This window comes from Numenius arquata, chromosome 4 (genome assembly GCF_964106895.1).
Source record: "Numenius arquata chromosome 4, bNumArq3.hap1.1, whole genome shotgun sequence".
Classification (NCBI taxonomy): domain Eukaryota; kingdom Metazoa; phylum Chordata; class Aves; order Charadriiformes; family Scolopacidae; genus Numenius; species Numenius arquata.
The window spans coordinates 34,999,161-35,011,872 of record NC_133579.1 but is presented as its reverse complement, the minus strand read 5'-3'; the positions used below and the strand labels follow the sequence as shown (position 1 = coordinate 35,011,872).

The window sequence follows — 12,712 nt, the reverse complement described above, 5'->3', positions numbered from 1 at the left end:
TGGACCCCAAAATGCTAGTATCTGTTTATAGACAAGAGTAGCTAAATCAGAATTACGTTAGTCATTTTCTGTGTCCTTACTTAGAACTGAATAGAAGTCTGGTGGGTGCATAGACTCTTTGCTAACTGACAACAATTAAAAAAAGAAAAGTCATCGGAAATAAGTACAGTGTATATAATCATTACTTTAAATGTAAAGGCTAAACTTCCCTTGGGGATGTATGCATCACTGTTTTAAATACTTTTTCTTGATAGAGTCTGCTTAAATGGATAATTTACATTTGCTGTTTGTTTGTATGAAACCTGTTCTATTGATTTCTATAGCAGAAATGTGTTATGACAGTGCCTTATACTCAGGTATTTTTCTGGACTGTTGACAGCTGGGTAAATCATTCTTTTCCTAAATGGAAGCATGCTGGCTGTCAACTTTACATGCACATATGAGATACCTGCCTCATTTGGTACATGGGATGGACACCACTTGCTGATCAGGGTCCTTCCCCCCCACCTCTAATGGATAGCAATGGTGCCTTGTCTGTTCCACAGATTTGAGCCAAATACAGAATTACTGGTTTCTGTTCAGATATCTTTTCAACTGCTTCATATTATTGTTCCTTTAAGCAGACAGAAAAACAAAGACTAAGGACAGGGTTTCAATATTAGGCTATAGAGCAGTGCAAAGATGTTAGGGATGTATGGTGGGCTTGCTCTGACTGAGCTCTCAGCTGCTGTAACTGGAAAAACTCGAGTGCTCAAAAAATCATGCTGCATATTTTTTAATAGAGGCAAAATGAGAAATTTAATCTTCTGGATTATAATTCCTGCAGCCGTCCTGAAGATTTAAATAGTGTTTTGAATCTATTTCAGTTGCAGTTAAGTGCTTTGTGCTTCCGCTGTCAGGCAGTGTGTTGGACCCCCAGAAAATGGAGGGTACATAATTTGCCTGTATTTGGTCATCATTATGTAGGAAGTCAGTAGTAGAGCTTTTCCAGAGTGACATTCAGCTGCTTTATCTGTAAGATCATCCTTTTTGAGTAACATCACTCCCGAATGCTGAATGAGGAGGAAAAGTTCCCAGTCAAAAGAGTATGCACCTATGTAATTGCACAGATCATAAAGCCAAAGGTGGCTGGAATATAGTATGGGGAAGAAATCATTAATATCTTGTGTTTTCTTGCAGCTCCCTAAATGTAAGTCATACCATATTGTCCTGCCCACTTGTTTTTATTTATGAAAATGTCATGCAACAAAGACTACACGTTTACCACACTTCAGTTAAAGAATTGTCACATGACAATAACAGAAAATTACCTTCTGTAAACCAGCTAACAGAGGTGGCATAAAATGCAAAATAGTGGGTTACTTGTGCCCTGCAGTGTAGCCACATATTAAAAACAATGCAGGCGAAAACGTAGCACAGTGTTTTAGAAATTGTGGAGCAAATTGAGTGGGTTTTGATTTCTAAACTAACGAATTCTAAGTTCTGTATTACTTGCTTTGGTGATCTTTAGAATATGAAAGCTTGCTTAGTAAGAGCTTTCTTAAAACACACAGGATTCATGTTACATGTAGAAGTAAGTTTTCCTTGTTCTCTATGTAATAATTGGATTGATCCCAGAGTAGCCACATTTCTGTATATGGCTGAGGAGGACTGTCCTGCCAGTCTGACCTCGGATGCTGCAGTGTATCAGTCAGCAACCAGGATCTCTATTGGTGAAATTTAAGTATTGTGACTCTAATTAAAATGCTTTTGAGAGCCTGGGTGGCTTAGAACACAAGACAGCCTTGTTAAAAGCAGTTCTTTCCCATCTCTGTCACTTTATGGAAGAAATGAAGGGGTATGTTCCTTCCTTGAGATGATTTTCCTGCTAATGATCAGAGACAGCGTTAAGTAGAAATAGATTTCTTTTTTAGGTCAGGATGAAAAGAATCTCTAATGAAAAGGTAATCTTTATATACTCTATATATAAATGAGAATTGCCAGTTCCTACTGTAACGTTACAAGCCTTACAGATACCCTTTCTTCAGAGCTGACTTCATTTCTGAGATTAGTGGTTTGTGCTAATTTTTAATTGCATGCGAACAATGCTATATAAATAGTTTATAACAGATTATCATAGCCTTCTTTTGTCTCTAAAAAAAAAGATAATATAGTCACAGCAGGTTTTGAGGCAACAGTTCGGGTTTCTTGCATGAAATTTAAAAAAAAAAACCAACAACCAAAAAAACCCCCGTAATTCCAGACTGCACAGGAAGTACTGCTGGGCAAGGGGGTAAAAATAAGTAGAGTCCAGTGAATAAAAACTCCAACATAGAATTCTGGTAAAGATTCTCTTCTCTACAGAGTGAAGGCCCACTATTGTCACAATTTCAAGCTCGTTGAATTTGTAAGAACTTGAAAAATACCCTTCTTCTTGAACAGCCAAGTTTGTTGTGTATTCAGTGCAGTCCAGCAAAACGAGGGTAATACTACAAGACTTATAATAGTCTTATTGGGCATAAAAATGCTCTGCTATTTCTAGAGATGTTGCTATTTTGGTTTTACCTATGCTTTTAAAATCAGACTGATTAAAGGGCATAGGTAAACCTACTATGACTAGTCAGTAGAACTGGCAGCAGCTGTCACTGATAGCGGTTGTCAAGCAGAGCCTGTCACAGCACAATTTCAGCAGATCCACGGGTCTGAAAGTGTGTCTGGATTTAGGGATGTGTTTCAAGGGAAAGCTTCTCCTTGCTCGTAGGGAGTTTAGGGAGAGTGAGACATCTCCAACACCTATCTCTGGCTTCAGTCTCTTTGCAGAAAAGATACTTTTTATTTTTCTAAGGCTGTGTCACAAGCTGATTATATTCAAGCTTTTCTTTGCATCATTAAGAATTCAATTTATTCATAGGAACTTAATTTCTAATATATTATACACTTAGATGCTGTGAAGTTGCAGGCTGATTCACAGTTTAATGTGTGTTCTTCACGAGCAGTAGAGTGGCCATTGTGCTGTGCTTATGTTGAACTTGGTACCCCGCAAATTCATGCACCTGTTTTTTCCCAGCTGTGACATTATCAGAAAGCAGCAGTGTGATAACTTCATGTCCTAATTTTATCCAGCTGCCCTTTTGTTTATCTCCATATTTGTTTGGGGGATGGGTTGGTTTTTTGGGTGGGTTTTTTGGTTTTGTTTTGGTTTGTTTTTTTTTTTTTTTTTTTTTTGAGTGCAATGGATTTTATCTTTGGACTTTGAATAGTAATTGAAGAATTAAAGCCCCATATAATATGCAGGCTGTATATAAGCTTTCATGGCAGTAAATTTTGTTGTTCTTAGAAAAATCAATGTCTCTTAGCTTTATTTGACTTGGTACTGGATGAATTATTTTGCCTTCCAAAGTTTATCTCTCCTTCTTTTAATGCTACTCAAGGTCCACAGTGCAGCAACATCTTTGGCAACAGATCTGCTAAAATACCATACGGATCATATGGTTCTCAAAGCATTAAAAATCACAGGAGTGGAAGGAAATCTTGAAGCTGTAGCAGAATATACTTGCAAGCTATCGGAGCAGAAAGAACAACTTGTTGAGGTGAGTTCGTGGTTGCTTTTGTTTTGTAAGGCACTTAAAAAATGAGTGGCTGGATTTGTCTTAATCTGTTCTTTAGGAAGGCTTTGGTCTGTGTTTTTGTAGTTTTTATTCTATTTTCCTAGTATGCTTGGTAGGGTCTGAGCCAGAGGTGTCACTACGGCATACGGTTGTTGTAGCAGGGCTGTACAGTCGTATCCAATTCCCTGGATCTAGACTTGTTCTGAATGTATATATTGGGGCTAGAATATTCATTGAAAAGTACATTTCTAGATCCAAGTAGAGACTTAAAGCCTTTTTCTTTCAAGCAGTAGGCATCCAGCAATAGCTGAATCCAAAGAGTGCTGGAATGCAAGGTTATGTTTCTTAAGGCAGTGAACTTGACTGTTTAGTTTTTGTCAGTCAAGAGGGCCACTGAAAAGCTTTTCTCCTTTCACACTTACACATTGATGGTTTCATATGGTAGTATTCACACATGAACAAATAGGACTTCCAAGACTACTTGAGAGATCATGGCTATTTGGAGTGCCTGTGGAGAGGTTGTCTGCCATTTATACCTTGTTGCTCTCTTGTCTGACAGATGAGCAGAAGTAACTGTACCAGTAGGAGACATACAGAGATACATCACTTTGATCTGGAAGGTGGTGATGCCAGAAGCTATACTTGCATGGCATCTAATACTCATCAATTTCTAAAAAATTCTGGTATCATATGGGGCTTGAGGATTCATCCCAGAACTATGAATATGCAAAAGCAACACCCTTGAACTTCCGGGACTGGCAAATAAGTGCTGTGGAATTTTAATTTCAGCTCTAATGTCCCCTTTTTCTGTGACTAATTAGTGTTCCATTAAGACACTGGATTTTTTTCAGGCATAACCATGAGATTAAATAATGTTTGTATGTGAGGCCTTATAACATAGTTTCTTATGTTTTGTCTCCATCTCTATCTTATAAATTCTCCTTTTGGTCTGAAAACTTTGATGTTCCTTCTCAGCCCAAAGTTCACTCAATCTTATTAAAAAAAAAAAAAAAGAAAAAGATTACTACAATTTGCTTACTGTGAAAGGAAACAGTATTTCTTCCCTAAATTAATTTGACACTGATTTGCTCAAAGATAATTCAGTCCCCTGGATGATGAAAGCCTCAATTTTCCACGTGGTTGCTAATTGCTGAGTAAGCCTGCTTTGGTGAAGTTATTTATTCTACAATTTTTCCAAGTTCCACAAGTGTCTGATTACTTTCAGGTTTATTCATTCATAAATATACAAAATTGTTGTTAGTTTATTTTTATTTATTTATTAAGACTTTTCTTTCTCTTGATGATTTTCTACACGTTTCAAGTCAGGATTTAGCCCTGTTTTTATTGTAAATGCTCCCTGAGAAACACCTAGCTCTGCAGTCCCCAATAAGTTTCTGAAAGACTATCAATAACTTTGTGTGTGTGTTTGTGCATATGCATCTTTTCTCGCTACTAAGGAAAGCATATTTTTATCATTCTTTTCTCTTTATATTTATAAAAAATATTCAGATGTGTCGCTTATTGAGGCATGTTTCTGGAACTGAGCCCCTCGAAATTACTTGCATACATGCAGAAGATACCTTTCAGGTCACTGGCCCACAGGTATGCTTAGCTTTTATCTGGCCACTTCTACTGGACATAAATCAGTAAAAATTACTTGTATGAACTTTTTGGAGACCTAATGTTGAACTGTCCGAAGCAGCTGGACACTTTAATGATGGGTGGTAGTTAAAAGAATGTACATGGAAGATCATCAAGCCTGCAAATGTCAGATAAATGCACTACAAAGACGTAACAGTAGCAGTTTAATTTTATGTTTTACCTGTGAAGGCATTTGTGAATTCATGTGCAACACTATGTATGAGGACTTTCAATAGCAAATATTTTTCCAGATAATTTCTGCTGCAGAAACACTGGCATTACATCCATCTAGCAAGATTGCAAAAGAAAATCTTGAGGTATTCTGTGAGGCCTGGGAATCTCAACTGAGTGACATGTCTATGTTGTTAAGAGAAATCAATGATGTGTTCGAAGGAAGAAGAGGTAAGAACGCTATGTAGAAAAAAAAAAATGTAGTTTTCAAAACATGCAGTCTGAGAATTTTAAGTGTGATTTAGGAAATACTGTTTTCTTAAGAGAAGACCGCAATAAACAGTCCCACGTCCCATATAGCAATGGGGAATCTAGGTGGCAGTATTGATTTTTGTTTCAAAGAAAAACAGCCAAAAATATAAAGGCCTGATCTGTGTAAAATTAGGTATGTTTAACTTTCTGCACTGTGAGTAGTTCTAGCAAAATCAAATGGAACTGATCAAAGGACACAAAAGTATTCAACACCATTCTTTGCCAGAGGTGTCCAAATATTAGGGGTGTAGGGCTTTCATCCCACATTTTGGTTTGTCTAGGACATACCAGTTCATGATAATCAAGGTATAACTTGAATTGTGTGACATCTTTAATTCAGTTCCTGTATTTCTGGAAAATACACACACACACACACACATATATTCTATGCTGTCAGCTTGCCTTGTATTCACTTCATAATGTAGTGAATGTAGTTATTTGATTTTTAAACTGCTGTCGTTTCTCCTGGATGGAATCTGTGACGACTCTGCACAATCTTGGGATATTTTCTCTGGTTGGTAAGTTTATTGGTATTTGTACAACATGTAGAAGAAAACCTTGGAATCTTAAGAAAAAAATTCTGTGTTTACTTTTAGCATAGGGTAATTTACCTTTAAAATGGAAGCCATTTTGTTTTTCATTTTTATCTATCAATTTTTTTTTCAGATGATGTCTTTAGTGTAGCCTGTCATACTTCTTGTGGCTACGTGTTTGTTTCAGTCTCTAAGGTATAATTGCATACAGATAGAATGTAATATATAATAATAATGAATGTCTTGTATTTTTAAGAAAATCACTCAGGTTGAAAAGTTTAGATTTAGTTAAATACAGGGACTTCATTTTTTTGTATCTAAGATACAGAAAAAGTAATCCTTATTCAGGTTAGATGACACTTTATCAATGATACAATACTTCATCTTGCTGTTAATGTGAGACCTTTTTTTCATTTTTAGAGTTTATTTTGTCAGTTTAAGTTTCTGTACTTGATCAGGTTTTTGTGTAAGCAGTTCTTTTCTGCCAGCTTTGTTGTGAGGACAGTAAACAACCAACCAAAGGGCAATAATATCTTAAATTGCTGCTGCTGGTTGCTGGATGAATGTGTGTCTGAGCATGAAGGCTTGTAAAAGCAAAACATATATTGAAATTCTGAGTGGGTTTACAATAATTGTGTGTAGCAGAGGTTATTGGGAATTTGAGGCATTTGAGAAGTACATGATTGTTTTCCTACTTATTCTTTCACATTGGCCTGGAATGCCATATAAAGATGCGTAGCAATCGGAGATCCTGTTTATGGGCCTTTTAACTTTCAATGGGTTTGTTGTTTGTTTTGGGAGCCAAGGGCACACTGACTTTCTTTAAACATAGCATTAAATTTTATATAATGCAACTTAAAATATGATGTTACTCTAATATTAATCTGCTACAATAAATTTGTAATTTGCAGGGCTGATCATGCAGTATCTGACTTTTTTCATATTCATACAATGCTCTAGCAGAGATGAAGGGTAGCCTTTTTATATATTTATATATATATGTGCATGCTTGTATAAATTTTTTTTTTTTTACTGTATTTAAAAACAATAAGATGAGAATCATGCAGTCATAGCAAAGCATATACTTGGCTCCCCAAACAAATAGTTATTGAAGTGTTGCAGCACATTCCCAGCCTCTCCTGTAGTTAGTAACTTTCTCCTCTCTTGTGGCTGTTGACAGCAGATAACAGACATTTTCCACAAGTGGTACTTCCCAATTTCTTTAAAGCATCATTTCACAAGGCAACCCAATGTCATTGCTTGAAGGAGAGAGAAGAGAATGGGTAGGTGTTGCTGAGCGTGTTAGAGGATATAGCATGTGAGGGCCTGGGTGAAGACTGTCTTCTCCTGTTTGGCATAGCCAGATAAGTCTCTTGTTAGTACCTGTAATTTCCTCAGTCTTTCCTTCAGCTTAAAGAGTTCTGATACCACCATGGGTAGGATAGTAAGCGTAGCTTGTATTCTTTATATGGCCTTGGATCCATTAGGTCTTGTATTGCCAAAACAATGCTTAAGAAATCGTGTCTCTGTTTTCCCTTGTCTCGTGGCCCAGCCTGGTAAGGGACATCTCTCTGAGTCTGGGTTGTTTCATATTAACTGCCAGTCGTCTCCTTAGAAATAACTTGGTCTCCTATATCCACCCATATTCTACAAAGTTTTCCTCTGTGTTGTAGGCTAATCTTGTTTTGCTTGCTTGTTTTCTCTTTTTGGACTTCAAAGTGACTCTTGTCAAAAAAAACCCCTAAAGTTATCTTGCCACTTTCAACGTTTTTTTTCTCCTAGAAAACACAACTGATAACTTATTTTATTCTTCTTGTAACTCACGATACTTGTCTTAATGTTGAGGTTGGTAAAAGTGTCTTTATTTTACAGACTAAAATGTAAGAAGTGCTTTATTCCTAGTAGAATTGTGATTGTGTGTAACAAAAGATAGAATTACAGTAAAAAGGTAATATATTTTATTTTTTTTCTTCTCCATTTAAAAACTTGTATTTTTGTACTACCAAGTTAAATGTTTGGCTTTGTTAGAGAGTTCAGAATACAGTTTAAGAGGCAAAAATTGAATGGTGACTAAATGTGCTGGACACATCAAATAAAAGAAGCATTTTTCTGATTACGCTAGATTCACATTGTTTATACGCATTTCTTTATTTTCACGAGCAATTGTGTAATGCCTTATGCAGCGTTTCTTTCGTATCAGCAAATTAGGTATTTTTCATACTGAGGTTCAAAACTCACATGAATACAGAGACAGATTTATCTTGGAAATGAAGCAATATTTTACTCAATTTTAATGTAATCACAGCAGATCATGCCCAAATTGAAATGGGCTTGTCTTGGGGAGGGGGAATGCACTCACACGTAGGGGTGGGGGAGGTTGGTGAGCAGACCACAGCCCAGTTGCCCTCACGCGGATTTTGAAAATGTCTCTGTGCTATGCAGAACTGTACGGTGAGGTAGAGTTGAACTTCTTTTGCTTAATCCTGAAACGCTTTTTAATCCAACAGTGAGGAGGCCCATTCTGCACAGTGCTGGTGTTTGAAATGTGTGGCTGGTCTGGGCTGAGGAGGGTGCCAGGCATCTGTAGAGCATCTCTAGAGGTTGGCTCCTGCCAGCCCAGAGATTTGGTTCAGCTGGTGGAGGTATCGGTTTGTTCTCAGAGTTACCGGTTTAGGTTAGTTACTTAACTTTGAGGCTCTTGCACTTTGAGGTGAATCCCCTAACGAAAGTAATTCTCATTGATCCAATCTGTTGGAGTCAGCCAATTTATTTTTGGTTGTTTGTTTTTTTTTTCTTCCTAACCTTTTGGTTTCAACATACTGGAGAAGAATGTGAATAATCCTCTAATTACTCCCTTGAAACTTGGTCAGAAGTGAGAGAACAATTTATGAAGATAACTTCCTTTTCTGCCCTCCTCTTTTTTGTTTTGCCCACTTGATTTGAGAGCAGTTAAATGACCATGAGGATTTGGGAGAGTCATAGTTGATGAATAGGGAATACAGATCAGAATTTCAGAATTTAGAAATTAGAGTTCTAGGAAGAGAAGAGCAAAGCAGGGATGCAGCCATCCTACTCTCAGATAAGTGAAATCAAAAGCAGGATTTAGAAGTTGCAATAGAGACGTTTTGGAAGGAAAAACATGGCTGGAACTACTATAAAGTGGAAGATTGGGAGACAAAAAGGATGAAACAATAAAAATTAATTTTAAATTAAAAAAAGGAAAAGCACATTAGAGAAACATTACTAAAAAAGCAGTCTGGAATAAATAAAAAGATGATCATAATATGGCAAAAAGTCTTTTGTTATTACAGCAAACATCTGACATAGAAACAAAGGAAATGAAATGCCTGAAAAAATATGTATATTCTGTTAATGGAATCAAATATAAATTCTGTGATTATACTGATGCAATTAAGTATTTTCTGATGAAGTAGGATTCTCTCTGGCCTGAGTTGATCTACGCTTTTGAAAGATCTGGTATCTGGGTTCCAGTGAGGTGGGTTTTTGTGTGTGTGTGTTTTCTGGGGGTTTGTGTTGTGGTTTTTTTGTCAATGTTCCAAGAAATAAATAATGAGCTCCTTCCTCTTTCTGAATATGGCGAGCAGCTAAAACTTGCAAAATCAAATAATAGGAATTGCTTGAAGAGCAAAAACAAATTATTTTTTTCTTATTTCTGTTTATGACCCATTTCCATAATTCTGAATGCCCACCTTGTGTGTGCGAGTAGTACGTCCTCTCAGTATGCATTTGTATTCCACTTGTTATGTCAAAGCTTTCTGTGTTTGAGCTTTTTTTTAACATGGTACAAGAGGTTTTTTACATAGCACCAAGGAGATGTTTTATGCTACAGCATTTTAAACTAGAATTTAGCTTTTGTTCTTGGTATGTCTTACATGCTTTCTTACATGCCCTTTAGCTGCTTTTTTGATACATAGAATGTTGTAAATCACTTCTTATAATTTAGATCAGTTTTCAGTGAGAAACCTTGCTTGGATGCATATTTGAGCAATTACTATCTGAATAGCTCTGCATTCAGCTTGTGCCCTCAATAGCTCATTTCATCTTTCACAAAACTGGCTAGGGGAAGGAAGAGGTGGTCTTAGAGGAAGAATACCATTTTTCATATTTATCAAGAGGGTTGAGGGTCACTTGTCAACATACTGAAATTTGGTTTTTAGGAGTCAGTTGCCTGGGCATGGAGCTCATGATCTTTCTGTGGTGTCACGGGATAAAGAGCATACTTTCAAAAAAAACGTGAATGCACAAGAGAACTGTCTCCTGAGGAGTCAGAATGGAATTTCTCTAGGAGCTGATATAAGAGGAGGACATCGTAATTGTAGGGGGATTTGTTGCTTGTCCTTTGTCAAGATGCATCATCTCTATGCAAACCTGGTACCGATATCCATAGTAGTAGCCCTTTGTTCCTTCAGGTAAAACCTGTTCTTCACTAGCTCTTAAGATATTTCTTTATGTAATTTTAATTTTATTTAGCGGACTTTCCTCAATCTATTGTAATAATTATGAAGACTTACATTTAAGTCTTCTGGTAACTGGAGCTCTAATCCTAGGCCGTTAGCTCAGGCACTGTTTCCTCTTGCCGATAAACCCTTCTTACCCAATTTTAGTTAACACCTAAAAGGATATTTTTTGTCCTCCACTTGTGTTGCTCAGACTTGGGAAATAAGAAATAATTCAATAAGTGTTTAAAATGCTATAGAACTTTTTTTCTTTATAAAATACAGTGCACATGTGATGCCTATAGTACCGTACAACATGAGGGTTTTATCAGCTTTTCTTAGAAAAACCTGCCTAGGTATTTTTCACTGGTGGCATTGCTACTCCAAATTTTACACCATCCAGCCTGTGCCAAGAAGAGCCTTACAGGGAACTACCATTGTATGTTCTGTACTTTGCAACCAAATGAGTGCATGTAGCGATAACGACTCAGTCATTGGAGAGAGTTTCTTTGCTCGCTTGTGGACTGCGTGCAGGGGACTAGAAATCTTACTGCGGGAAGCTGTTCAGAGAAGCTTTCTTAACTGCCAGTTGCTGAGAGCTAAAATCTGAACAGTACAGAGTTCTTGGCTTGTCTCACTCTGGAAGCACGAGGCAGGCAATCCTCTGCAATATTCAAAGAGGAGGAATTACAGGTAAGTAATTTGCTTTTATAGTACTGTAATTTAAGGAAGGATGAAATAAGGCGTGTGATCCCATTGATTAAAACCTGCATACAAATTTTGGTGTAAATGTGTGTGTTCTTCATAGGAGAGAAGCGCGTCTACCTATCACTGCCCAGACCAGGGGTAAGTTGCTTTTGGGATTGTTGCATTTGCTTTATATCTGCGGTTTAACTAATTGACTTCTTTCCATGTTACACTGTAATGAGGACATAACAATATCTTGCAATATATATTGCAATATAACAATAACATGCATCCTGACTGGATGGCTGACAGTAAAATTTCAAACTCTGTCAATTTAATAAATGAGTAACAAGCATACTGAAAACTAGGGTAACTAGTTAAGTTAATGTGCTTTAATCACTTTGTACGTGAGCTTTAATTCCTGTTCCATATATAATGATGGTTTTTTTACCACGTACTTGACTGTCACACTATACAATAAAAAAATGCATTGTTACTATTAAAACAGTGAGAATACATTGCAACATACTGAAAATAAGTCTTGGTAATCTGATATTTTTTTTATATTGTTTCCTGAGTTGACCTATTTGGAACAAATGGACATGTTTGAGCCTATCGTAGGCTCTTCAGAAAATGGGTTCTTGTTTCCATCTTTGATCTTAAATGTTTTTAATGCAGAAAAAAAAAAAAAGCTACATCAAATTTCCAGGTTTAGTTGTGAGGTAATTAATATCCTTAGCTGACTATAATTGATATTACATTGTTTCTGAGAGCATTTGGTTGTTAAGAAGCCTCCTAAACTCTGTTGTTATCACGTAATCAGTCTTTTCATTCACTTGCTATGTACTGAATCTTTTCACGGGTAGAAAAAAGGGGAAGACTGATCTCAGAAGGTACAGTAAGCTCTGGCTTGTTTTTTTCTCTCCTTGCTTTCTTTCCTTAACTAGTAGCGTTGAGGAATTTGGGTGTGAAATGATCTCCTGTCTCCACGTCTCCTGTTGTGCAATTCTGTGACTTCAAACACAATATGCTAATTATGACCCTTAATGAAAAGAGGAGAAAAGGTCATACGTTATAAATCTAATCTGCAGATTTAAATAGACTATAATGTTAGGCTGAGTGAGCATGGATGCATTTCACTGTTACAGAACTAAATAATGAGACTGGAGAATAGATTGGTTCAGTGACTTTTGATAGGGTTTTTGTCCCTCACTGGTTTAACTAAGCTACATAGATTCTGGACTTCAGCCAAAATTTAGAGAAGAGATGTTTGAAGTCAGATTCCCACTTACTGACTCATACGCCTTTTAAAAATACTTTCAAT

At 36.7% G+C, this 12,712-nt stretch overlaps 1 protein-coding gene across 1 annotated transcript in view; it reads left to right on the top strand.

Moving 5' to 3' along the window:
• Nucleotides 1–12,712, top strand: part of CTNNAL1 (catenin alpha like 1) — a 63,152-nt gene that overhangs the window by 42,022 nt on the left and 8,418 nt on the right. The window contains exons 9-12 of the mRNA XM_074146956.1: nucleotides 3,411–3,569; nucleotides 5,097–5,189; nucleotides 5,480–5,630; nucleotides 11,510–11,547. Coding sequence (XP_074003057.1) covers nucleotides 3,411–3,569; nucleotides 5,097–5,189; nucleotides 5,480–5,630; nucleotides 11,510–11,547 — 441 coding nt within the window. The remainder of the gene's footprint in view (nucleotides 1–3,410; nucleotides 3,570–5,096; nucleotides 5,190–5,479; nucleotides 5,631–11,509; nucleotides 11,548–12,712) is intronic.